The 26,207-nt window shown below is 36.7% G+C and overlaps 3 protein-coding genes across 4 annotated transcripts; 2 read left to right on the top strand and 1 right to left on the bottom strand.

Annotated features, from left to right (window-relative positions):
• Window positions 1-859: 859 nt before the first annotated feature.
• Window positions 860-6,911, top strand: LOC135678887 (proteasome subunit beta type-6-like). Its single transcript, XM_065192122.1, has 8 exons — window positions 860-1,056; window positions 1,191-1,267; window positions 2,694-2,749; window positions 3,032-3,104; window positions 3,563-3,674; window positions 4,706-4,779; window positions 5,782-5,856; window positions 6,393-6,911. The coding sequence occupies exons 1-8, from the start codon at window positions 954-956 to the stop codon at window positions 6,525-6,527; spliced, it is 705 nt and encodes a 234-aa protein (XP_065048194.1). The 5' UTR covers window positions 860-953; the 3' UTR covers window positions 6,528-6,911.
• A 550-nt stretch (window positions 6,912-7,461) lies between these two features.
• On the bottom strand, window positions 7,462-11,658 carry LOC103991763 (gamma-glutamylcyclotransferase 2-2). Its single transcript, XM_009411310.3, has 9 exons — window positions 11,406-11,658; window positions 10,027-10,323; window positions 9,867-9,943; window positions 8,850-8,906; window positions 8,717-8,773; window positions 8,588-8,628; window positions 8,401-8,472; window positions 8,240-8,319; window positions 7,462-7,826 (listed from the first exon to the last, which is right to left on the bottom strand). The coding sequence occupies exons 2-9, from the start codon at window positions 10,133-10,135 to the stop codon at window positions 7,663-7,665; spliced, it is 657 nt and encodes a 218-aa protein (XP_009409585.2). The 5' UTR covers window positions 10,136-10,323; window positions 11,406-11,658; the 3' UTR covers window positions 7,462-7,662.
• Window positions 11,659-12,197: 539 nt separating this feature from the next.
• Window positions 12,198-25,483, top strand: LOC103991762 (cycloartenol synthase). Of its 2 annotated transcripts, XM_009411309.3 has the most exons (19): window positions 12,198-12,321; window positions 12,438-12,665; window positions 13,475-13,660; window positions 13,984-14,073; window positions 14,161-14,355; window positions 14,735-14,819; window positions 15,400-15,566; window positions 16,843-17,031; window positions 17,715-17,828; window positions 17,972-18,094; window positions 18,188-18,310; window positions 18,373-18,471; window positions 18,540-18,596; window positions 20,290-20,336; window positions 20,419-20,562; window positions 20,918-21,095; window positions 22,248-22,328; window positions 24,538-24,621; window positions 25,234-25,483. In XM_009411309.3, the coding sequence occupies exons 2-19, from the start codon at window positions 12,468-12,470 to the stop codon at window positions 25,351-25,353; spliced, it is 2,280 nt and encodes a 759-aa protein (XP_009409584.2). In that variant the 5' UTR covers window positions 12,198-12,321; window positions 12,438-12,467; the 3' UTR covers window positions 25,354-25,483. The 2 variants fall into 2 exon arrangements, with proteins under 2 accessions (XP_009409584.2, XP_018684826.2); XM_018829281.2 differs by lacking the exon at window positions 24,538-24,621.
• Window positions 25,484-26,207: the final 724 nt, after the last annotated feature.

The following is a 26,207-nucleotide window of genomic DNA, read 5'->3' as shown; positions in this document are numbered from 1 at the left end:
AATTGCCTCTAATTTAGGACATCGATTGGGCTTGTAACATATATAAATTATAACGTACAACAATAAAATCAACATAGCAATGGGCCCAATATATATTATAAGAAAATAATAAATGTTGGATGATTATGTTCGCACCAATTCATATCTGTGATTTTGATCGGAAGTACACCTACACAAATCCTTGACTATTGTATTCATCCCTAAGTTAGACAGAGAGAATTATTATAATTACTTTTGATTTAAGATTTTGATTCATCTCGTAACATGCATAAATTACAACGTATAACAATGAAATCAATTTCTTTACTATTCTTTATGCTATACAACTCCACCTTCTATAGCCTCAACCAAAGCTTGTCATCCTTGCCATCATTCTTGAGCCTCTTAACAACTTTCTACCGCATTTATTATTTCCTTATAAGATAAACCAACCAACATTTACTAACATCGATGCCTACATATTGATGCTAAACACTACAATGATCTTCATATCAATTGCCCATCGAAGTAGACTTTTAGAGGATGGAAAAGTTGACCATGGAAAATGGAAGAGAACATGTAACAACAGTAAAATAAAGGAATTAACTCGTCTACTTTTCTATCGTCAAAATGCATGCCATCGTTGGGAAACCTTCTCCGTCAACCCGAGCTCAAGAAGATGGACATGCAAGGAAACCATACCGCCAAATGTAATGGGTCAGATCGGGACGAATCGGGTCGGGTTCAAATATATGGTGACCCGAACCGCTTTTTGACCGACCGGGTTTGGGCGTCTATCTGACCACATTAGACCCGGCCTATCTATCACGTGACCTTTACGTGACGGATGGCTTTCGTTTCTCCGTCGCGTCCTCGTTTTATGTCTCGCTCGGCTCGATGTAAAGACTTCTTTCTAGGGTTTGGGCCTTCTCGTCCTCCTCTCTCGTTTCTTGTTCTAGCCGTAGGTATCTGCGATGGATATTGATCTCAGCGCGCCCCATTCGATGGGAACCACCATCATCGGTGTCACATACAACGGCGGCGTCGTCCTCGGCGCCGATTCCAGGACGAGCACAGGTCCAAGCCTACGCGAGGAGAAAATTATTGAAATCTTTGTTTACCGCAACTGTTTCTTTCGGATTTAGTGGGGTTTCTCATAGGTTTTCTCTTGTTTTTGTCCCTTTCTTGACGTGTTTGGATTTTGCCCACAGGGATGTACGTTGCTAACCGGGCGTCGGATAAGATCACCCAGCTGACGGATAATGTCTACATTTGCCGTTCTGGATCGGTAATTCTTGCTTTTACATTCTTGCCCGCGAATCGCATGCATCAAGATCGCATCTTGCTAGTGATTGATTTGGTTTCGTTTCTTGATTGTGGCAAATCAATTTGACACGATTGGTGTTGGAATCGGTTTTCCTGACATTGCTTTACAGCCTAATAGGTTTTCCTTTGTCTTGTCGTGAGTACGCGCCTGGTCGATTTGCTACTACTAGAGAAACTTTAATTGTCTGATTGATCTATTATTGAAATTCCTTCCCTCGGTGTGAGTTTCGGTGTGTTGCTTCTCGTAATCTTGGTAGAAACAGAATTCGTGCTTGTGTTATATATTCTGTGGATATTAAGTGGATCACTATGTAAAGAGGACTTATCTTGGAACATGTAGTTAAGATGGTTTTAACCTTTCCAAAATGACAATGCAAATGTTATCTATGCCATGCTGAACTATTTGTTGGATGCAGTTATAGTTTTGAGCATATTAGTGTATGGAAAAAAATATGGTCTTATGAGTGTGTTTATAAAGCTAAATTCCGTTAGTTCCTGGCCATGCTTAGTAGTTCTTCTTTCTTCTTCTTCTTCTTCTTCTTCTTCTTCTTCTTCTTCTTCTTATATTTGGGACCTTACAATGCAGTTGCAGATGATGTCTATTTTTAAGTAATCTTCTCTCCATTTTCAACTGTGCTGTTTCTACTTGCATTTGATATACTGTGGTGTTTGTTATCGTATTATTAATTTGTTATATTTTAGACAACAAATTATATTTGGACCATCTGTAAGACAAATACTGGATGTCAAGAGGCATAACTTTGAGCGGTAGTGGTAAGAGCATAGATTACAACAAGAGTCCGACAACATATATGGAGGCCAATCAGGCAGCTAATTGCATCGTATGTATCAGCTGCATTCTCTCCTGGCTTCAAGACAATTTCAATCTGTTGTAACATTTAATCTCCGTTTCCTTTTCTTAAATTCCCAAGATAAACTTGTTTTCCATCTCTGTTAAGTCAACTATTAAGGAAAAACTCCAATTAGAACCCTAAGATCTATAGTTGTGCCCTAATTTACCTGTCAAAGAAAAGATAAACTTGAAACTTATTAGATAAAATAATAAATAATATACTTAATTAAAACTGAGTAAACCAAAATCCTGGTCTAACCCTATGATGCATTATATATTCTTTTTGTTTCATTATAATTTCAGAAGATTTTTTTTTTTGTTGTAGTTTATATGCTAATCAATATCCGCTTTTTGCTTGGTAACTTAAGGTTTCTCCTTCTACAAGCTGCTTGGTAACTTAAGGCTTCTCCTTATACAAGCATCATCAACTATGGAATAATCAGTTTCTTATCGAGACATCATTACTTAGTCTACCTAGTTTTCTGACTTTTTTCTTGACGAAAGCAAGCTACTAAAAGTTCGTGATTCCTTTCAGGCCGCTGATTCCCAGGTTATCTCTGATTATGTCAGATACTTCCTTCATCAACACACGTGAGTTTATCAATGTTCCCTTCTTTCTCTTTCTGGTTTAACAAAAAATCCACTTAATAGATACTTCAAACCATTTTTTTTTATTAATTTCACAACTCTAGTAAGGATTTATATCATAAGCTATCAAGTGGAGCTTACAATTTGAAATTAGTTTATCAACAGAAACTCTATTCTTTGAATTTTGCCAAGGATTATCACCAAGTATCCATGAAGAGGTTTAGCTGATTATTTTTATTGCTGTAATGCTGGTTTGGTTTAACTGGTCTTCCATATTTGTTTCAGAATTCAACTTGGGCAGCCTGCGACAGTCAAGGTGGCAGCTAATCTAGTTAGATTATTGTCATATCAAAACAAGGTATCAACATTTTACTTCTGTTATAGAAAAAAGTTTTATTTTTGTTGTCAGTGTTAATCTATTATAAATTAGAATTATGGTGCTTATTTATTTTACATAAACAATGGTATGATAAGAGGTATATCATGTAACTATACACCTGTGAGATTATTATCTTCTTGTGCCATTACTAAATGCCAAACCAATAAAGTTGATATTAGACTGGGTCTCCTTTTATGCAGTTTTGAACCATTCCATGTGTTTTGCTGTATCATAATATGAAATATGGGACCTCTTATTACTATTTTTTGCTTTAGTTTTTGTCTCATACCTTATCCATGAAAAAGGAGTTGAATGAAATATTGAACTGACTGATCCTTTTATATTAGCTGCATACATTTTCTTTTGTATTTCTGCTTTTAATTATTTTTCGCAACATAGTATATACATTGTCTAACTTGTGTCATGAACATTTCTAGAACATGCTGCAAATGGGTGTCATTGTTGGTGGATGGGATAAGTATGAAGGAGGTCAAATATATTCTGTGCCCCTTGGAGGGACAATCTTGAAGCAACCTTTTGCTATTGGAGGTGTGTATCACAATCAGTGTTCTTGAAATGGATGTTTATTCTTGTTTGCTTCATTTTGCATAATGCATAGTTCATATATAATACTACATGCTGCAAAGCAGGGCTTGATTTTGAAAATTCAGTAGCATTATAGTTTTCAAGCAAAAAAGTTTGGATACTGATTATGCTGCAAAGCAGGGCTTGATTTTGAAAATTCAGTATCATTATAGTTTTCAAGCAAAAAGTTTGTGTGATATGCCATTCATAAGTGCTGAAAATGGATCCCTATAGTGGGCTCATGAGAATATTAAGAAACTTTTTTTTTTTTGACAATTTCAGCCCAAATCCAGGCGTATTAGTCCTTCTTCTGTAAGGCATGCCCCAATTTTGATCTGATCCATTCTACGGTCAGGATTGGGCTACTTTAATATGAACATTCTTATAATAGATTAGATAAATTCGCATTGTTGCTGACAAATAACCAACTTTAATAGGATTGTCACTGGTAATATGGTTCATTTTTATGAACCGTTTGAAATGACAACATTGTTGCTGACAAATAACCAAAAAGCATTTGTTAGATGGTAAAATAATGCTCGACTCCTACTCACATAGCTAAAATTGCTGATTACGCTTGTGTGTCTAATAATATTTTATGTTAAATTTTAGTGATTTACTAGTACATAGCTACATGCACTATATATGCATACATACTTGAGGTTAGACCACTTGATCAATATGCATTGCCAAAGGATTAATGGCTGATGGAGCAGTTGCGCCTAAACTAAATGACAATAACATCAAACATTGTAGGAATTTGTGGTCTATGTTTATTATTTATGTTTGGGGACTTTCTGCATTTCTGATTTTAGTCAAGTAAATAGCAGGATACACATAGTGGAAGGTCAAAGCACATTGTTTTATGAATGTTTTTGAGCTTTTTGAGTGTCATTAGCCTTAGAATTTAGATATTGTGTAATGGTGCCTTGTTCTTGTTTTCGTAATACCATTGGTCGACCTTGTTATTGAATATAAATGTGTACTCATAACAGGATCTGGTTCAACCTATCTTTATGGTTTCTTTGATCAAGCATGGAAGGAAGGAATGAGCAAAGATGAAGCAGAGGTATGCAAAATATTGACTTTTGTGCCTGATATCTCTAGTGTCAATATGATTTGCAAAAGATCTTGTTCCTGTGTTATCACACAATTACAGATCAAATTCTGTCATATGTCTTGAGTAGGTGGCAGCTTATATAGCTATTTATTATCACCACATCAAATACTCTTGATCTAGATCTCCAATTCTAGCAGGATCAGTCTGGTTAGTTGCCCTTGCTGCTCAGGATATTTGGGCAATTCTAGATGACGGGTACTTCAAGGCACTTTGTATCTTGTTAAGCATACAAGACATTTCTTTATTCAAGTTGAAGTTCAAGCAAGGGAGTGCTCATGAACTGATCTCTTATTGTTGTACTATCTTGTCTAGGCACATATCCACAATCTACTATTGATGAAGTACAAGATTGTAAATTTATGTTCCTAAAGGATATAACAAGAAGTCTTACATAAGGCTATAATAAACCAGGTGGAATCAGAACCTTCTTATTACTTGTCCTCCATTGTTACCATTCATTGTTTAATATACTTGCTGTTTGTCTTCCCCTTCAGAACTATGAAAGGAGTTAAATAGCAAATTTTAGTATATGCTGCTGGTCAGTTTATTAAACTTTGTACTTTTACGTAATGTTTTGGCTTTCTGTTTGGAAGATGGGGACACTGAAAGAGCAAATGTAATTAACCAACTAGCTTTAAGTGTTAAACCTACCAAGGTTAAACAGCTGCTGCTTCTTTTTTCTCTAGAAATTATTTCTGTTCAGACCAACTGTAGGCAAATCATGATTTTGATTTAAAAGAAGTACAGATCTTTCCTGTCAGGAATTACTACTTAAGTGATGCTGATTTAATATGATAATGTTCCTGCATGAATGATTTATGGTAAATATTAATCTTTCTTCATTTGCTTGTCTGTTGCACTGTTATATGCAGACAATTTTTGGTTGTTTTAACTATCATCAGCAGGAAATTATCTTGTGATTTTATGATGCTTTGTTTCTCCAAAATGCAGAAATTAGTGGTGAAGGCAGTTTCTCTTGCTATTGCACGTGATGGGGCCAGTGGAGGTGTTGTGCGTACTGTTACTGTGAGTATCTTCATTATGTATATCATACAAAACTAACTTTCGTGCAAAGGTTGCATGGATTCCTGCTAAAGATTCTACCCTTGTATTTGATTAGAAGGGTGCCAAAAAGATGAATCGTGGTGCTTTTGTTTTCTAAGGCATATCTGCATAACTTTTCATTTCCAATGGTTTCACAATAATTGTTTAAGCAACCCAAATTGTTACCTTGAGCTTTTGCAAAGTGTGTTTATTTGAATCTGACACCATGCCCTTCATAGCTAGTTTCAAGAAGAAACTCCTGCTGACTTTTGTTAGTGTAATTGATTTTCACATTTTCATTGGAAAATGCCAAATCTAGTAGATCAACTGATTGATTGGTCTGCGAGTTGGTTGTTGCTAAAACCATTAAACAAATGGATGTTGATTCAGTGTTCTTTGTTCTATGGAGAAGTCTCAATTCTTCAGCTCATGCATAAGTAGTTCGTGGTTACTTAAAAATTTCTGCAGCCTCAGCGTAGCTCATATTTGTTGCACTCATTTTGCTTGTGGATTTGCAGATCAATGCTGATGGTGTTACGAAGAACTTCTACACCGGCGACTCACTCCCCCTGTGGCATGAAGAGCTGGAGCCACACAACTCGCTACTAGACATCCTCTTGGCCAGCAGCAGCCCCGAGCCTATGAGCACATGATTTCTTGGTCTCCCGAGTTGCTCCAGTTCTTAGAATCTGTCTTGACTTGGATGCCATCAATGTTCCTTTCGAAATTGGTGTTTGCTTGCTTAGTAGATAGGCAGCTCACCAATATACTCTTGTTGGGTTTCGAGGAACTCAGCAACTTGGAATACAGCAGTAGCGAGACTTGGCTAAGTGCATCCGTGAAAAGAATGTTGTCTTTAGCGTGTGGACGTTTCCTTATGCCCCTTCTTCCCTATCTCCACCAGTGGGCAAATTAAATCCATCTTTTTGCACGGTCTCATTATTAACGAACGAATATGACTGGATTCTTTTTGTGAAGATGGAACTTTGTGTTTTATGTAGACAAAAAAATATTATGAAATGTGAACAAATTATACATGCGCCAAGTCTCTTCTTTATAAGATAATGCTGGTTAGGCCACCCACACACCACCGTTCCATATTCATTCAGGGGCCTATACAACAAGGATTTGAAATGCACGAAGATTTGAAATGCTTTGTACTTCCCAACTTTGATTACGATGAAGCACCAGCAAATCATAGCACCTAATTTTGTTTTTCCTTCAGATGTAGTAGCCATAGACATGATGAGAAAAGGATGCAAGATTTACCAATATTTGGTACACAAGTTAATTTATTATTATTATTATTATTATTTATTTCCATGGTCTCAGGCATTTGTTAATTTAACAGATAAAAGAATTTATATCATCATCATTATCATCATTATTATTATTTGTTTTCAAACATTAGGCCGTCATAGATATTAAATAGGTGAATCTTCGCAAAAAGCCTCACACGATACTTCCATCTAGAAGAAGGTGGGTGGGCACCAGCAAATGCATAGATACCAAAATATAAAAATAAAAAATAAAAAAATGAAATAGGTGACTCTTCACAAAAGCCTCACCCGAAACTTATTTCCCATCTTGACGAAGGTGGCACGAGCAAATGCATAGATCCCAGAATAAATAAAGTAATTTAAGTCAGGTCTGAAGGAGCTGATCATTCAAAAGGTTTTTAACAGATAATTGAAGCAGATAGAGTTGGTACCAAATAAGAGGGACAAGCTCGTGCATGCTTTGAGATAATGTTCCTTCGCTTCGTTAATTAGACAAGACTGCTCGTTTTCATCTTGAATTCACCACAGTGGTTTCCGGGAGTGGGGAGAGCTGCATACGGGGTCGATGAGACTTGATCGAGGCATGGGAGGCTGCAATCTTTTTCTCTTTCAGCCTGGCAAGCACCTTCCTGACCTCGTTTGCCAGCTCAATCACCCTACCATCTTCGTGACCTGCAATTGTTCTCTTACTATATAATCAACTGATTACTAGACTTCTATATAAGAGCAAATCAAATAAACATCTGTTCAAAGTGTAGGAAAAAAAAAGGATATACTGTATGCTAAGATCATTAAAGTAGCATACAGACAGCTATTTGCTCTAGTGCACTGTGAAGGATGAAAAAGTCACACCCCTAAAATGAATGTATCCATCAGATTCAATCAATCATAAAAAAATATGGTGTATTCCGTCCAAATTAAGTTTCACAACAGCTGACTGCCTGACATCCTTCTTGGGCTGTTCCATGTTTTAATTCACATTGGCATCCTTCATTGCACTAGATATGATATTAACAATGACATTTTGGGGAGATTAAAAGACACATCTAACACTTATCACAAAAGTTCTGGGAGATGGTTCTTACCAATGTCATACAGTGCTTTTTCTAGCAAAAACAGGTAGTCTCTGTTGTTCCCACAAGGACCACTTGCAGTAGCAATTTGCCTGAAATTATGCAGATAGTCGAGCTATTGTAGAAAAAGAGGCGAAAGAAGATGGATTCTAGTGAGATATCTACTGCATTACCTTGCCATTTCCTCCAGTGGAGCTGGACCTAGGTAGTACCTGTTGGCTTCTTTGTCAGGGGTGGACACGAAACTGCACAGGAAATGAATACCCAAACTCCAGTTAAAAACAAAAGCAGCTTATCATGAAAATGCATCAATGCTATATTTCAGAGAAAAGAAGATTTATTAGAGAGTATGTTTCTTACACAAGAACGCCTGTCACAGCTGGCTTTATTGGATCATCCTCCTAAAGGAATAGACGCCACATTAAAAGAACGGGAAAACAAAAGGCCAAAAACAAGCAAAAAGAGAATGACATAAGTTTTGGACTATACCTTGTAAAAGTCTACAGATGCCTTCATGTCATATTCACATTCTCTTCTCTCCAAATACTGAAATGTTCAGCAAATATTACATATACAATGAATAAAGAATTCAATCAGAAATGACAAACTAAATAAACATCACCTGAATTGCTGCCTTTTCCTTCTCTCTGTCTCCTTTAACACAATATGCAGAACCCCACTGACAGATAACACAGATCTTGTTATAACAAAAGTATGAATAAAATTTCAAGGGATAAATAGGAAAGCTGTTATGTCCAAATTAAGAACAGCCAAGCCACAAACATAACTGCAGGTCTACTGGTAATGAGAATCTATAAAGTCACTTATTGTAGATTACTTTATTTACTCCAGAACAGACTTCACATGCTTTCCACATATAGAAAAAAAAACCAAATAAGAATGATTCCAACAAACTGTCTGAATATAAATACTTCAGGTCCTCCATGTATATCTTTTGTAAGATGGGGAGAACTATGACCACATATATCAAGGCCAAAGTTGCAAATTTCATGGCTGAAATATGAAGAAGTACGTCAAATTTTGCTTAGGCTACTAAAGAATAATATTACACTTCACAAAATTCAACACCTCTGTAGCCAAAATTACAAACAAGTAGATAATGCAGCCCAATAGGTCTTGAGTTCTGAAATTTCCATTCTCATTTAGAGTAATTTAATTTTAAAATACTACAGTATAGTATTGGATAATTCCTTAACAATACAGCGGCAGATGATCCTTAAAACTTGAACATGAATCAGGCAAAGATCTTTTGAGTTTGAGTATGCAAGTTAGAGAACAACACAGAAATGCCATCAAAACTCTAATGACTGAGATGCTTATGCATGCTAAATCATACCTTAAGATTTAAACATGAATCAGGAATAGATCATTTCAGTCTCAATCTACTAGATGGAGAACAGCACAGAAATGCTATAGATATTTTTGTGACAGTAATGTTCTTGTGCATGCTAAATCAAAATTAATTATTCCTCCCTTGGGAAGCAAAAACTCAACAAATATATATTCCTATAGTCTAACAAGCGCCTAAAATGTCAATTTCTGAAATACAAGTAACAAATCAAGCAATGATATAGTCCCCTGACTCAACATCACATGTTAGAAAGTACGATATGCTTACACAGACTGCTCCTTTCTTTGCCTCCAATGTGCAAGTTCTGGCAGGATTAGCTGGTGTACCTCTGTGGTCTATGCATGCTGTAAGATGAAAGAACTCCTATTAGTTTTCCCATCAAAATTTATACAGACTGCTGGCTTATTTATGGATAGGCAACACTTACCAAGATTAAAGACACGCTCATAGTCCTTGATGAACCCAACTATTCTCTCATCAAAGTCAAATCCAGGGTTCCAGACCAATGATCCATATGCGAAAACCCACAGAACCATTTTTATTTATCTAAAGAGCTAGCTCAATGCACGTGCCTTCCACCAACACGGGTTTGGGGAGGATCGCCGTATCCCGCCTTACCTTGCAAGCAGAGGAGCTTTGTTTGTCACTCGATTCTTGGTCAACCAGTTGGAAAGGAGGGATCTCACAGTGGCAACAAGGTTCACCCTCTCACCATTGTTATTACCTGCATTAACAAAATAGATCTTGAAAGTCATTCATGTGTAATGATCTCTTGGACATATCTTTATTATGCAAGGACCAATTGCATTATTAATTTTTTTGAACATCTTGAAGCACACAAAAGTACCAAAAGAATGTGATGATAAAAAAGATGTATACTTCACTACTAGAGAAGACAAATGTTTCACAAATGTTTCAATTTAACTTATCACGACAATGACTGCGGTGCCAAGTGAAGTGTTGCACTTGTTGACCACAACCAGGAGAAGCTACCACTGACTGAACAAGATGCATTACTTAAGTTTCTCTCCTTTGAAAAGTTCAAATATGTAGAAATATATAAAGGAAAAAAATAGTTCAGCATAAAGTTTTATTGACAAGATACAGCATATGAAACAGCCAAAATCAAATGATTTGATTAATAGCTGATCATAAACTATCCTTTATGGAGCTAATCATTTCTAAATTTGACTAGTTTCTGGACCTTTCTAAATCTTGGTCATTTCCTGCTGCCCTTATTTAAAGCCATATATTTCCCACTTTGACCAGTTGCTAGAAAAGACTTAGATTGTTTATTTTGTTACTCTTACCTCACATTAAATGTTTCCTAATCAACAGGTTGCTGGACACTGTATAGTCTGTCTTTCTTAGAACAAAATAAATGACGAGAAAGTAAGAGAAAAGGCTCCAAAAATCAGTCACACATCCAATTGCAATAGACAAAGGAGGTCGAACTATAACGCCTATCACCTTCCAAGAAGACAACTCGTAAAGCTATTTCGAATAAAGAAAACCTTAGAACAACCCTAATTAGCAGCATTGCAGCTTTCTTGATAGCAACACGAAATGTTTCTCTTGGATATACGAAGAACTTTCCGTCAGCTAAAAATATATGCTAGCACCAAGATAACTAGGCGAAAGACGAGCTACGATTACAAGATCCAGCTTGAAATGCAAACTATTACGATCTTCAACGGCAAATCTCTTATCTTGCGTCGTAAGATGATCTGTCCGCGGATCAGAAAAGAAAAAGTCAAGATCCGGGCAGGTCTCACTAAGAACAAGTCCTCGAGACGATTATCTCACCATGACGCCGCGAGCCTCAGAGATCTTGGAGTATCACCGTGGAAAGGGGAGAATTTGGGAGATCGCCGCGGCAATGGAGATGGAGATGGAGATGGAGAGAGAGGATGCTTAGGGTCGGAGAGAACAGGGTTTCACCGAGATGAAAACCCTAGATCTCTCCCTCTTCGCTCTTTCCTCTCTCTATTTCTCTCCTCTCCTCTCTCGTGGGTTTGGTTGGGCTTGGATAGGAGGATGAGGAAGAAGAGAGCGAGGTGACGTGGGCGGTGGTCATTATAAGCAGAACGGTACAGGGATAAGAGCGGGAGGCCACGTATGCATAGGAGAGGCGTGTGATACTCACATAGGCACTTGACGTCAAAATGACGGATGTCTTCTCAAATCTGGGTCAATATGAACAACAGCCCGGCTCGCATCTGCGTCACTTCTCATCCGACCTATTGGACCAATCCAATGAGCCCACTCGGCCCAAACCATGCAAAAGTGGCCTTTTACAGATGCGGGCTCTGGGACCCACAGTTACTCTCATCACCAGACGAGGGTATCCGGGAGGGTGAGACATGAGTCCGAAATCTTTTGTTACTTGTGACACAAACGTGGACAGTCCCACGTGATGAAACAGTCAACCGAACTCGATCTCCAAGGACGATAAGTGCTACCACTACCTAGAAACGCACCCTTTCCTATACACGGCCCACTAACCCACCACGTCGCCTCGTTATTCACGTAGGCCCCACGTGAAAGCAGACTGAGCAGTCCAGCCTGTTGATTCATCCCCGCGGTGGGACATCTCCCAACGCCTCCCCATAAAGGTGTGTACCTCTCCGCTACCTCGGGCTCGCTATCGCCTTTCCCACGGTGCTTTGGATTCATCGAAGTCCGAGACCGAGCCAACCGGTGAAGCTCACCTACCTCGAAGGTAAATTTCTTCAGCGCCTCGTCCTCTCCCAAACTACCAATCCATCCTCACCACCATTGGTTTCTCGATCGGGTCGGTCTTTCCATCTTCTCATTCTTGGAGCGAATCTTGAATAGGGTTTCCCGGCGACCCCTTTGGATCCGGCAATGTGGAGGCTCAAGATCGCGGAGGGCATCGGCCCGTGGCTGCGGACCAACAACAACCACATCGGAAGGCAAGTGTGGGAGTTCGACCCGAGTCTGGGCACGCCCGAGGAGATCGCGGAGGTGGAGAGGGTCCGGGAGGAGTTCCGGAAGAACCGATTCGAGAAGAAGCACAGCTCCGATCTCCTCATGCGCTTGCAGGTATAGATAAAAAAGGTTTTTATTTTCTCTTACTTCTATGGTCGGTTACAAAAGAAGAAAAGGTAGAAAAGCTGCAATTAATAGTGGAATAGTTGCATAACATCACTTGCAGAAAGGCGTCCAAGATTCGAAACGTTAAAGTATGATTTTCTATATCCATTTGTAAATTGCTAATTTGGTTATCGTTCCAGCCGAGTCTAAGCCTATAAAAAGCACATCTAGGAAATTTATCTTTGTAATTAATGACTTGGAACTCTGGAAGTTATCTTGTGACTACTGGAGTACGAATCTTGAAATTTCAGTTTTGCACTATAGCTTATGGTCTAAAATAATACAATGGTGCCTTGATTGTTCTGAGTTCACGTAGTGGTGCTGAGTACCAAGGCAGAACATACTGATCTATGGAAGGTCTCACCAGTGCCTGCACTATGGCTAATGCCAATTACATAGCATAAAAGAAACAAGAAGAAAAGCAATGTCAATATCTTTTATGGATTTCCATATGCTGCCTTCCTACCCTAAATAGAAGAAACACAACCAAGTGGCTTATGTACTACAAGTTATTATCTTGGACTCTGACCTTCACCCGGCAACTTGTAATTATTTTCATTAATGGATTCCCTTCTCTGAGTAGAAATATCTGTTCATCCGTCCTTCGTAGCTGAAATGAATGTTAATGTAATTTTGGTTCTCAACCCTTGAGAACTTTGGCTTCCTTGAGAACTAAGGGTTCTCTTTTCCCTTTTGAACGTGCATTGTTTTGTGCAGATGAAAGTTTTATTTAGCATTTTCTTTTTACTTTAATGCAGTTTTCAAAGGAGAATCCACTTGAATTGGACTTTCCTATCATCAAGCTACAAGACCATGAAGATGTCACAGAAGAAGCTGTTCTGACGTCCTTAAGAAGGGCTATCAGCCGAATTTCTACCCTCCAAGCACATGATGGACACTGGCCTGGGGATTATGGCGGCCCAATGTTCCTTCTGCCAGGATTGGTATTTGCTCTTATTTGTGGATAAGATAGATTCTTAGAACTGAATCCTTTTGGTTCTTTTTATAATTCTGAAAATTTTCTTCCTTTGGTTATCTATTTTCATATGGAAATGGTTTTTTTGCTTCATCTATGTGCTCAACATACTATCTTTATTCACTTTAACATTAGTGAAGAGCTTGATGTTTTTTAGTTTGTTTGTCAAATAAAGCTAGCAGGAAAACTAGTGGATGTACATTTTGCTGAATGAATATAAAGCATTGAAGAAATAGGATTCCATCGTTAGACAACTAAGTCTTAATATCTACTGTGGCTCATTTTCTGCAGATCATAACTTTGTATGTCACTGGAGCCCTAAATACTGTTTTGACACCAGAACATCAGAAAGAGATCTGTCGATACCTATACAACCACCAGGCATTGACATTTTCTTATTTTTTAAGAATATTCATTTTATTTTTGTTTCGTAAATTGTAATTATAAGTTATGAATCATGCATTGCAGAATAAAGATGGAGGCTGGGGTTTGCATATTGAGGGTACAAGCACTATGTTTGGTACAGCTTTGACATATGTTATTTTGAGATTGCTTGGAGAAGGATCTGATGGTGGGTTTGGGGCAATGGAAAAAGGGCGAAACTGGATCTTAGACCATGGCAGTGCAACTGCTATAACATCATGGGGGAAGATGTGGCTCTCTGTAAGTGATGCTTTCCTTTTCTTTCCATGTTTTTCTCTTTTGATCGATAAGAACCTGAAGGCTATGGATTGCATAATTGGGTTAGTTATCCCACAGCAGAAGTCAGCCTATGTAGGCCAATCACACCACACCAGAAACCATGCACCACTCCATTAATTTTTCCAATTGCACCACATGCTTTGCATTCTTGTTGGACCAACCACTGGAATTCACAGATCACCCACAGTCCAGCCAAGAAAAAAACATATTGAACAACTATGTTGCCATTGGTGGTAATGAAATCCCTGACCACCTTATAATGAGTTGTTGTCACTCGTTTATACTAGTTTTTTGGTCACAAATACAGCTGAAGATCCTTGATGTTTGTGTTTTATTTTAGGTACTTGGTGTGTTTGACTGGTCTGGTAACAATCCTTTGCCCCCAGAAATGTGGTTACTGCCATACTTCCTCCCAGTACATCCAGGTGCGGACATCTGCTATAATACAAAATAAGGAACAAGAGAAACTGCATGGGAAAAAAAAAATCATAGGCAAATCCTGTTCTTTAAGCAGTACAACTTCCTACGAAATATAAATGTTTTTACTTTTGGTAGCTTGTGTGATGCTTTTTTATGGAGTTGAATTTGATCTTCTCCTTATTACATAAACTTTCCAGTACTCCCATATTAAAATATCATTTTCTTCCATATAACTGTAGCCTCTGCTTTGTTCTGGTTGTGCATGTCACAACTGAGGCTGCCTCTTGCCTTCAAATGCATATGATAATAAATTATGTTCAAAACTTTGTAATATGAACAACCTTGAACCATCACTTATTCTCAAAACCACAACTAGGAAAATACATATTTTCTTTGGTTGCCCCATACTAGTTATGTGTTTCAATGAAGATTAACAAATTGCATCATCAAAACTCCAGCAGTGAATACTATTTTTAACTTGGCATTTCATTGACCTATTAATAATTTTTTATGCCAACCAATATAATTTCTGGATTTAAAGTCTATTAGTTTTATGCTTTTATATACTGTTGTCTTATTTTGTAGGACGAATGTGGTGCCACTGTCGGATGGTTTATCTACCCATGTCATATATATATGGAAAGAGATTTGTTGGTCCAATTACACCAACTGTTGTATCACTAAGAACGGAGCTATATAATATTCCATATGACCAAATTGATTGGAATCAGGCTCGGAATGAGTGTGCAAAGGTTGGTGACATTTATTTTCACAAGCATATTGTCCTACTAGTAGGATTTATCTCTAATGGTCTAACCTATGTATCTTTGCCTATATATATATATATATATATATATATATATATATATATAGAGAGAGAGAGAGAGAGAGAGAGAGAGAGAGAGAGAGAGAGAGAGGTCAACATAGATAATGGAACAAGAGAGCATATTGGCACTTAAAAGGCAAGGCAAAGATCTCAAGTGCCTCAGGAATGCCAGCTGCTCAATGGCATCACAAGTTATGCAATTTGTGTTTCACATGCAGTGTTGTGTGCTAGAATGGGAATATGAACATGTTTCATAGTTTGGTACCACATTCAGGACATAGCCGTGCTTCATGTTAATTTGTGTGGGCATTCTCAGCACAACAGTCAATGCTTGAAGGCGATTCTTAAACCATTATTAGTATGTGATTCTTTCTTGAAGCAATCCATACTATGGTTACACTCTATAAGACTCCCATATATGATTTTACTACTTTTACCAGTATTTACTGTCTCCTACAAGGATTAACATGCCAATCAATACATGGCAGAATGAGGTTAAATGTACTATGCCAATAATGTATTTACTTGTGCCCAATAGATTTTTTTCTAAAGGTGCTGAGATATGCCTTCTTTAAATTTTGGTCTCTGCTGGCCGAGGGCATGCTAGTTGGTACAACATAATTCAGCTCCTAGCCAGAAGGTATTGGCATGCTAGTTGGCACAACATAATTCAACTCCTAGCCAGAAGGTATTGGCATGCTTTACAAGATGGCAATCCTTAATACTATATATCACAACTATTTTGGGACTGCCCTTTTACAATGGTAGATTTCCTTAATCTGACTTATCTATTGCATTAGTTTGTCCCTCGTTTGCACAAGTTGCCTTGGTTAGAGATCAATTTAGAATTTAACTAAGTTGGGCTTGTTTCGTATAGGAAAATTTGTCAAAGATTGGAGGATGTAATTGACACTTAAAGATTTATTCCTAGTTGATGCTTGTTAGCTGATTTATCGTAGACCTCTATCATAGTGATCTTTCCCTATGATTATAGTATGCAGAGTTTTAGTCCCTTAACATTTCAATAATCGGCACTAAAATCTCAACATCATTATTTTTCTTGAACATCTTAAATATGATTTACATATACCAGGGATCAATAAAGATAGAGAAACTCTACAGCTGGTGGTTATAATCTTATCACTTTTAAGTACTTACTAAATGCTTGTTTCTTATGGGTTTTGATGTTTTATTTTTATCAGGAAGATCTTTATTACCCACATCCGCTGATACAAGATATCCTTTGGGCATCTCTGCATAAAATTGTTGAACCTATTCTAATGCATTGGCCTGGTAACAAGTTGAGAGAGAAGGCTATAAATACTGCTATGCAGCATATCCATTATGAGGATGAGAATACTAGGTATATTTGCATCGGTCCTGTAAACAAGGTAAGCATGAAAATTTCTTTTAAGACAAGGTGATTAGCTATTGTTTGGTAGATTTTGTTGAACTATTAAAATAAAATTGGAAGCTTTGGAAGAAATAGAGTTCCAGGAGAGCGAACATATCCATGTGACTTACCTCAAATATTAGGGACATTATGGCTTCTTATTGTCATTGGTAGTTGTTGACAAACAAACAAATATACGATCAACCATGATATGTATAACTTTGGGACTTAATATAAGAAAAAACAAATATGCATGAGCCAGACCCATATATCTGGAACATTTGAACTGTACATTTTCATTTGAAACAAAATAAGCTTGGTATGTGTTGCACTAGCTTTGGTAACAGCTTCATTGATTTCTGGAATAGTGTGATTTATGTTTTGAGTCTCACTGTGAACCCAATTGGGAGTCTCATGACTGGCTACCACTTCCCTTTCCACCACTTATTTCTTGTTATGATAATTCTTATTTGTCATTATTCTATGCCAAAGAACATCATATAACTGCACTACTAGTGCTAAATGACTATTGATCAAAAGTTTAGTGTCCCAAATTTAATAAGAATGACTTATAGAAACCTAAAACCAGTTGGGTTTCATAATGTTCTTCTTGAGTTTATCTAAAAATTTCATGCAGCTATCATGTGGCTGAGTTGTTGGTTACTAAATTTATGTAACTAGGTACTTAATATGCTTTGCTGCTGGATTGAAGAACCAAATTCAGAGGCTTTCAAGCTGCATCTTCCAAGAGTATCTGATTATTTGTGGGTGGCTGAAGATGGAATGAAAATGCAGGTCTGAAAGATTAATAAAATTATATATTCTATTTTTTTGCATTTCCTAGCATCATTTTTCAATTTATCTCCAACATATTTAAACAATTCATGTGCACAACTCTTTGAGAGCATTTTTCAAATTTCTTGGTTTTGTTTTTTCAGGGCTACAATGGCAGCCAGTTGTGGGACACAGCTTTCACTGTTCAGGCTATTATCTCAACTAATCTATCTGAGGAATTTGGTCCTACTCTTAAGAAGGCACATGAATTTGTTAAAAACACACAGGTTTAGCATCTTTTAATACGGATTTTTTTTTTCTATGTTACTGTTATAATCAGATTAGTATTTTCACATTTAACTTGCTCCTGATTTTGGAAGGTTCTTGAAGACTGCCCTGGTGATCTTAATTCCTGGTACCGTCACATATCTAAAGGTGCATGGCCTTTTTCTACTGCAGATCATGGATGGCCTATATCAGATTGCACTGCAGAAGGACTTAAGGTATCTCAATGTCTATTATTGAGCAATAATTATATTTTTTTTATCATTTTTTTCTTTTGCAGGCATCACTCCTGTTATCAAAGATTTCTCCAGAAATTGTTGGCTATCAGATTGATGGAAGGAAGCTTTATGATGCCGTCAATGTTATCCTTTCACTGATGGTAACATTAATTGAAAATCAGATATAAAACAAATCAATAGGTTGTCATTAATTATCACATTATTGCAGAATCAGGATGGTGGTTTTGCTACTTATGAACTTACAAGATCCTATGCCTGGTTGGAGGTAAGTACTTCACAAATATTCCCTTGCTGTTTACTTTCTGCATTTTTCTGTTGCCGCTTTTGGTTCTCCAGTTTATTTTTGTAATATGAACTGAACAATAATCGCTTAAGGATTCTTTGTAACTTATCATTTATTCTTGTACTCAAATTTGGCAAAGATCCAAGGTGATTTGAGGTGCCAAAGATTCTTGCAGCCTAGGTGTGAGGCGAGGTGCACATACCTTATTGAAGAGACACACAACACTTGAATAAAGAAAAATAATCTTAGAAATGCCCATATACTTAAACATGAGATTTAATTATTATTTACTGACATCTAAATTCTCAAGTGATTTTTTGGATCATTAACTCAAATGATGAAGAGGTGTAAGAAGAATGCAACAGAGGAAGAGAACAGAAATACCAGAGGAAAGAAAAGAAACAAACAGAAAAGGAGGATGGGATCAACAAACCAATATTTTGAAGTTTAATTGTTAAGGCTCCTTTTCATTTCAAAGTGTGGAAAAGCTTCTCTGCTGATTGATCTTTTTTTCTGTTTGTAAAAAAATGAAATTATTACCCCTTTAAAAATTAAAATCTAACTTGATCTCATTCATCACATAAATCAGATGGTTGATAATGAAGAGACTAATCATGGTTTGGGCTTAGGCATCATGGGCTAAGACCATGTAGTAACAGTGAAGATGACAATTGTATTTCAGCCATTTTCAACTTAGTTACATTCTGGCAGTGGGAAACAAACTAACCCACAGAACCTCTCTGTTTTTCCATTATTATTATTATATATATATATATATATATGTTTGTATGTATGTATATTCTCTTTTGGACTCTTAAAAGGGTGGCCAAGCACACACTGTGTAAGGAAGGCCAAAGCACTTTGTGTTTGTGAGCATCTCTAATTCTTTGCAACAGATCTGAATCTATCTGTTCAATGGGTTGATTTCAAAGTAATCCTGGAGATATAGGCATATCTGGTTCATTTTAGTGTAAAAATGACATTTGATTTTCATGTGGTAATCCTGACTCTGTTTTTATCAGCTTCTAAATTCTAGTCATGTCCCTTGCATAGCTGCACTACCATATTGTTGACTTGAGTCTAGTGTTCAAGAATCATTCAAATCTCACTTCTAAGGCTTACACTACTCTTGACCAGCATTGGTTCATATATGTTCAATGCATCTTCATAAATTTTCTTGTTCAGTTTCCATTGGTATCAAAAATTTTCTAAAGGATCTATTTTCTAATCTCCCTAAAAAAAATGAAGCCTTTGAAGATAAATGTAAAGCCCATATTTTAATTTTTCCAAAAACAAATAATCAACTGCTGCTTGCTATTATCCTACAGTTCATGGAAAAACACCTTGTCATTGAGTTTTCTTGAGGATATCGTCCCTCTCCAGCATTCTTCTGTTGCATGCATAAAAATAGCATATACTGGCAAATCAAATTTTGAAATGCCATGGTTTCTCTTTTTTTATAACTGTTACATTTATGGTACTTTACAAATAATGTCATTATCAGAGAAATCTTATGTTTATGACATAAAATATGACAGGACTTATGTCAATTTAAATTGTTCTCTTCATTTCTATAAGGTATATATTTTAGCAGCTTGCTATTGGAAGGGCCAATACAATTGCTGTCTCTCTTTTTCTCTCTTCACTTACTGAGATGCCTCTATTTTCTGCATAGATTATCAATCCTGCTGAAACTTTTGGAGACATTGTTATTGATTATCCGTAAGATTTCTTTACTTGTAATTCTTAATAGAAAATCTTCTTTAATCTAGGAAATCTTGTTTAATGTACATGTCACTTGCAGATATGTTGAATGTACGTCAGCGGCAATTCAGGCATTGACATCATTTAAAAAGTTATACCCTGGCCATCGGCGAGAGGAGATAGATAATTGCATCACAAAATCGGCTCGTTTTATTGAAAAGATTCAGCAAGCTGATGGTTCATGGTTTGCATTTATTTGTTGTCTATATTCCCTACACAAAATTTGTTTTCTTATGCTGTCATTTGTCATCAGTTGCCTTGTTGTGTCTGTATAGATATTTTCGCAATGTTTATATGCGCATTCATTTAAAAGGTTCAATGAATTATAGATGCAATCTTGGCCACTGGCAAGGGAAGATTATATGTATTCATTGTTGCATTTATTGTTGCCTATAAAAATCTGTCTTTCAGAACTATAATATATTGTTATATACTTATATATATGTATATTTGTGTGACATGTCTACACAAACATTCAATTAAAAAGTGTCTTTTATATTATTATTTTTGCAGCAGACTGCTGAAACTATTTCTAACAGGTATGGATCTTGGGGTGTTTGCTTCACCTATGGCATATGGTTTGGAGTGAAGGGATTAGTTGCTGCTGGAAGGACATATGAGAGCAGCTCTTGCATCCGAAAAGCATGTAACTTCCTGTTGTCTAAACAACTGGCTTCTGGTGGCTGGGGAGAGAGCTACCTTTCATGTCAAGATAAGGTTTGCTTCCAACTTATTTAATGAGACTTTTTCCCTAGTTTCTTACCTGAATGGGTGCCTGCAGCATCACTACTGCATATATGGATGCTATTTCCTCTTTCAACTTATGAGTCATGTATAAACAGTAGTTCTGCTTGTCAAGTTTCTATCGTTGCCTTTGTACAAAAATCGACAGCATCATCACTTTGCTAAAGCATTCAACAATGTTTTACTTTTTGATAATAGAAAAAATTTGATGCTGCATGTCTTAAATTTGTCTTTTAAAGAAGTCAAAAATTTATAACTACTATCAGTTCATTTCATGACCTTAGTTCCACATTGAACTGACCACCAAGGGAGTTGGAAGAAACAAAACAAAACTAATGATTCTTTAGTGTGGTATCTGTTGTCCTCTAAGTAAAATTCTTTAGCAGGTCCTTTGGGATGCTCACTAAGGCTGATGCAGATATTATTGGTCAGTTGGATCTTAACCTAGTTATCCATTTTTTCGGTCTATTGTTCAGAGTGCATGTTAACATGACATTTGAGATTTGACCATTTATATTCTAGCAAGAAAGACAATTATCCCTAGGTCTTAAAGTTACATTAACAATGTCATTACTGATTTGTTCATTTTGGCCATAAGGTGTCTATTTTTGCCAATACCTTGTCAGTTCAAGTGTAACTTGCTAAAGCTGCATGTAGCAACATAAATTTTCATCTGTCTTCTCATTTCTACAGATTGGTTTTGCTCAATGTAATTTTTACTACAGTATGTTTTTTAGTCTGCTTAATTAGTTAATTAGGTTAAAATGCATAGCTAGATTCAGGTCTTAGTGATCAATTGAATACCCATCTATTTGATGAAGTCAAACAGAGCACAACTTAAAACATGCTGAAATTCAAATATTCTAAATAAGTTTATCAGCTATCTGTTATTTAGCTTTGGCAAGATTTTCCCAACCTGTATCCCACCTACTTGCACTCATTTATGCTATTTGGGGCTTGGTTGATTATCTACCAATCTCATTTGTACATGTATCAATTGTTGAAATGCATCCTTACATGATCTGGAATAGATGTCAGGATTATACATATTGACCGAATTGAGTTTCATTCGGGTGTTCCTTTATCCATAAACCAAATTTTTAGAACTCACTATCTTTTAAACAGGTCTACACCAATATTGAGGGCAACAGAACTCATGCAGTGAATACTGGTTGGGCTATGCTAACTCTAATTGATGCTGGGCAGGTTTGTTTCCTGTTCTATTTGCATATATGGATCCACAGTTATGTACCAGAATGACTTTTCTTTTGGCATATTATCCTTCCACTCTAATTATGAATACATATGCCATTGATTCACTGTATTTGCATGTTGACTATAATGCCATCTATGTGGATTTCATTTGACATTGTAGACAAATTGATAGAAGATAATGCATCAGTATATACGGAAATCTCATTTGACTCCTGACCACCATTGCACATGTTTTACATACTTTAGTTGATAAATTTATCCTTTATATCTCCATCACACTTGTGCTGTTGTCGATATTAGTAAATCAAATTTTGTTGTTGACCTGTCTTTGAAGATATCAATACAGTTTTAACTTTTAAGCAACTTTTAATTTAGGACATGTGACAATCAATATATTTTGTCATGATAAATTACAATAGTCTACATATGAAAGAATGAGATTTCCTTTTAACAATGAGGTAGTGTCCCCTTCATTTTATCAAACTTAAGAAGTAAAATCCGAAATTCAATGTCACTCGGAACATAATTAATTGGACATTTGTCACCTGTAGTAAAGATGCATATGCAATATATGTTGCTTTATGAAACTTTCTGTGTTGGTTTTGTATTTCTTTAAACTTAGATGTAAATAATATCATGGTATACAATTTCGAATAGTATCGCCTGGTACGTATCAGTCCGATGGCATACCGGTACGCGGATCACCTGTTATCAGACGGAACGTGCTACAGTATTAGAGCACTATACTGTAGCACTGCTACAGTGCTACAATAAGAGGAAAAATATTTAAAACCACTCGGTACACCTTGGTGTACCGAGCAGTATATGGTACTGTACCGTACTGAGCCAACTTCGAAACATCGGTATAGTACGGTATTGCATACCTTGAATAATATAATCTTGCAAGTGCTCTTTGTTTTTGCTGGTGGATGAGATGACATGCTAAATCACCATGCCAATGCTGAGGTAGTGGTTGATATACTATTTGGTGAGGGAAGATTGATGAATTGTTTATATAGTTAAAGTGGTGATTTGTACCATGATTGTTGTGTGATTGTGATTTGCACCTTAGATTATATATATATATATATATATATATATAAGCCAATTGTAAGGCTAGCTAAGTTCTACTAATTTAAATGTTAGAAAACGTGATATACAAAAAGCTACGTTTGCTTAGAATGCTAAGGTGGGTATGTGCATTAATAATAAAGATAGTATGTAAGAACTATTACATCCATGAACAATTAAGAGCAGTTCCAATAGAGGTATATTATCTGAATGTTAGCTAGAAAACAACACATATATAGTTAGTGACGTTGAGGTGAGGATGCTAAAATGGATTTGTGGGCTCAGTATAAAAGGTTACACAAGAAATATTTCCATCAGGACGATCTAAGTAAACTTTATTGGAAATGATAAAATAAAAAATTTGATGTCACTTTGTTTCACTAGTGATAGTGCCCTCAATGGAACTCGATGGCAAGAGAAGATCTATGTAAGTGACCCCAAATTGCTGGGACTTTGTGGTACGTTGTTGTATTGTTGCAATGGCAAGGCAGCCTACCATGCAGCATTCTAACAGTTTGCTAACACTCCTTTGCAGCCAAATTTTAAATCCTTGGTCACAATAATTCTAGTACAAACAAGTCCACAAAATATATGAAAAAACAGTGCAACATTTCCTATTAAATATGGTATGTTCAAAAGACAATGTGAAAAGAAAAATACTGAATGTGGTACGTATTTGCCAACTATAAGGCAAGGTTCGCCGTACCGTACCGTACCGACGTTTCGACCCGGGCTCGGTACCGGTACGGTACGGTATACCGCTCGGTACACTCACGTGTACCGAGCACTGCACACTGCTACAGTGTTACTGTACACTGCTACAGTGTCGGTACGGTACGGAGCGGTCCGCGTACCGTTGGCCTGTCGGACCGGTACGTACCGCCCGTACCGGGCGGTACAGTCGGTACGGCAAACCTTATTTAGTATAAGGTACTTGTGCTGCCAGAATTGCTAGAATCGTTATTATCACATTCTATTCACATGCAAGTTTTAACAGTTCTTTTATGGCAAAATGTATTGTATGATGCGTAAGATGTAATATAACTTGGTCTCTTGATTAAACAACTGACTTGCCACGTGAAGGAGATCCTTTCTAAGATTTTAAAATTTCATAACTATGTTGGAGCAGTGTGAGAGAGATCCAAAACCATTGCATCGAGCAGCAAAAGTTTTAATAAATATGCAGATGGAGAATGGCGAGTTTCCCCAACAAGTAAGACATCTATCATCCTAGCTAGCTTTAAGCAAATGCAAAAATGGATGCTACAATTATTAAAGCTAGATTTATGGTTCACTACAATTTCCCAATTCTTGTTCATGCATATCTTGATTTACTGAACTATAATTTTAATATGGATCTACTGTTTGTGAAACTTATTAGATGGTATGTTATTTATCCATGATCATGAGTGGCACATCTATTGTTGTCATGCACATGTATATTTTATTAAATTAGTTCATTGAAAATTGTCATTTTCTCCTTCCCCTGCTCAGGTCTACTTGTTGATTATATTTTCTCTTCACTAATCTTGAGTTATTTAATTATGGTTGCCATATTCAATTATATTTCACGATCTCCACAGATAAATATACTGATGTAAGTCCTCTAATGCAAATACTAGCTTGGCTTTTTACCAAGAGGAAAAAGAAAAGCCTAGTCTTCCAAACACTTGGAAGGAACCAAGGTCTACTTTTCTAAGCTGGAGTCAGTGAACTAAAAAAATTCCATGACCCATTCATACATGATGGAATTTTTCACACCAGCATGCTTTAAGAACCTAGATGTGTTTTGCTTTCTTTACTTATGATATGTTTCTTTGTGCAGGAGATTATGGGGGTCTTCAACAGAAACTGCATGATCAGTTATTCAGCATATCGAAATATATTTCCAATCTGGGCTCTTGGAGAATATCGAAGCCGTGTCCTGTGCCCTAAGAACAATTGAGTTTCTCTTCCTTGCAGTATTATGTTCAAGCTCTAATAACAACCGAGTTTTCTCTCTTGCTATGTTTTGATTGGAATAATTCAGGATTTCTCGTCAGCATAATGTCATCTGTCCGATTTTATTTTGTTAAGGCCCCAAAGCAATTTTGTTTCAGTCATTCAACTTTTAGTTCCACAGTTTAATTGATCTTGCATATGGATTTCATGATCTGGAAGTGAAAGTGCAAGTTGGAGGTGTTAGGCTTGTAGTGTACATTGAATCTTAGAACTGTCATGCCATGCTTAGAACATTGGCAAATTGCTGGAAATTCTAAAGTAGGACATCATTATACTTCTTTTGTTGTTAAAGGAGGCCTGGAGGTTGTTGCTTAGATTTCTCGTAAGCACATTCGAGAGACTAAGGGATAGTTTCAACAGACAGTTATTTTCTTTTGTTTTTCTCTTCGCCTATTGCTTTATTTTCAGAAGGAAAACATTCCTGTTACTGTGTGCCTTGATTCAGTAGAATGAGAAGTCTTGTGTATGTATAAGTTCTCAGGAACTTGCTTGCACCTAACCTAAGTGGCAAGTGCTGATTTCTTCAAGATAAATAAGAAAAAACAAAGAAGATGCATTAATGAACCTGTTCTGGTTCCCCAGTATTGCCAAATATGGATGCCATTGAAATGTGCACCAATCAAATAGTGAGTCATATTTATATGTGTATTAGAAATGGTGAATTTTGAACCCCTGTGTAACCTGAATCTGTTGCTAGTGAATTTGACATGGTCACTGAAATGTTGCATAAATTATAGTCATTTGTATCGGCACATTGTTTTGGGACTTACTCGATGCAATGAACATGTGTGTCTGTGT

This window comes from Musa acuminata, chromosome BXJ1-7, assembly GCF_036884655.1.
Source record: "Musa acuminata AAA Group cultivar baxijiao chromosome BXJ1-7, Cavendish_Baxijiao_AAA, whole genome shotgun sequence".
NCBI classification, from domain to species: Eukaryota; Viridiplantae; Streptophyta; class Magnoliopsida; order Zingiberales; family Musaceae; genus Musa; species Musa acuminata.
This window is presented reverse-complemented; position numbering and strand designations above follow the sequence as displayed.

What these genes read in the sequence shown, in the direction of transcription:
- LOC103991762 (XM_009411309.3), top strand. Translation starts at nt 12,468, where the DNA reads ATGTGGAGGCTCAAGATCGCGGAGGGCATCGGCCCGTGGCTGCGGACC. An exon ending in GATACCTATACAACCACCAG is followed by an intron (nt 14,074 to 14,160) that starts GCATTGACATTT and finishes CATGCATTGCAG; the next exon opens with AATAAAGATGGAGGCTGGGG. An exon ending in ATGGCGAGTTTCCCCAACAA is followed by an intron (nt 24,622 to 25,233) that starts GTAAGACATCTA and finishes TTCTTTGTGCAG; the next exon opens with GAGATTATGGGGGTCTTCAA.
- LOC135678887 (XM_065192122.1), top strand. Translation starts at nt 954, where the DNA reads ATGGATATTGATCTCAGCGCGCCCCATTCGATGGGAACCACCATCATC. An exon ending in CGATTCCAGGACGAGCACAG is followed by an intron (nt 1,057 to 1,190) that starts GTCCAAGCCTAC and finishes TTTTGCCCACAG; the next exon opens with GGATGTACGTTGCTAACCGG. An exon ending in GTGTTGTGCGTACTGTTACT is followed by an intron (nt 5,857 to 6,392) that starts GTGAGTATCTTC and finishes GTGGATTTGCAG; the next exon opens with ATCAATGCTGATGGTGTTAC.
- LOC103991763 (XM_009411310.3), bottom strand. Translation starts at nt 10,135, where the DNA reads ATGGTTCTGTGGGTTTTCGCATATGGATCATTGGTCTGGAACCCTGGA. An exon ending in AGGAAAAGGCAGCAATTCAG is followed by an intron (nt 8,774 to 8,849) that starts GTGATGTTTATT and finishes TGAACATTTCAG; the next exon opens with TATTTGGAGAGAAGAGAATG. An exon ending in CCACTGGAGGAAATGGCAAG is followed by an intron (nt 8,320 to 8,400) that starts GTAATGCAGTAG and finishes GCATAATTTCAG; the next exon opens with GCAAATTGCTACTGCAAGTG.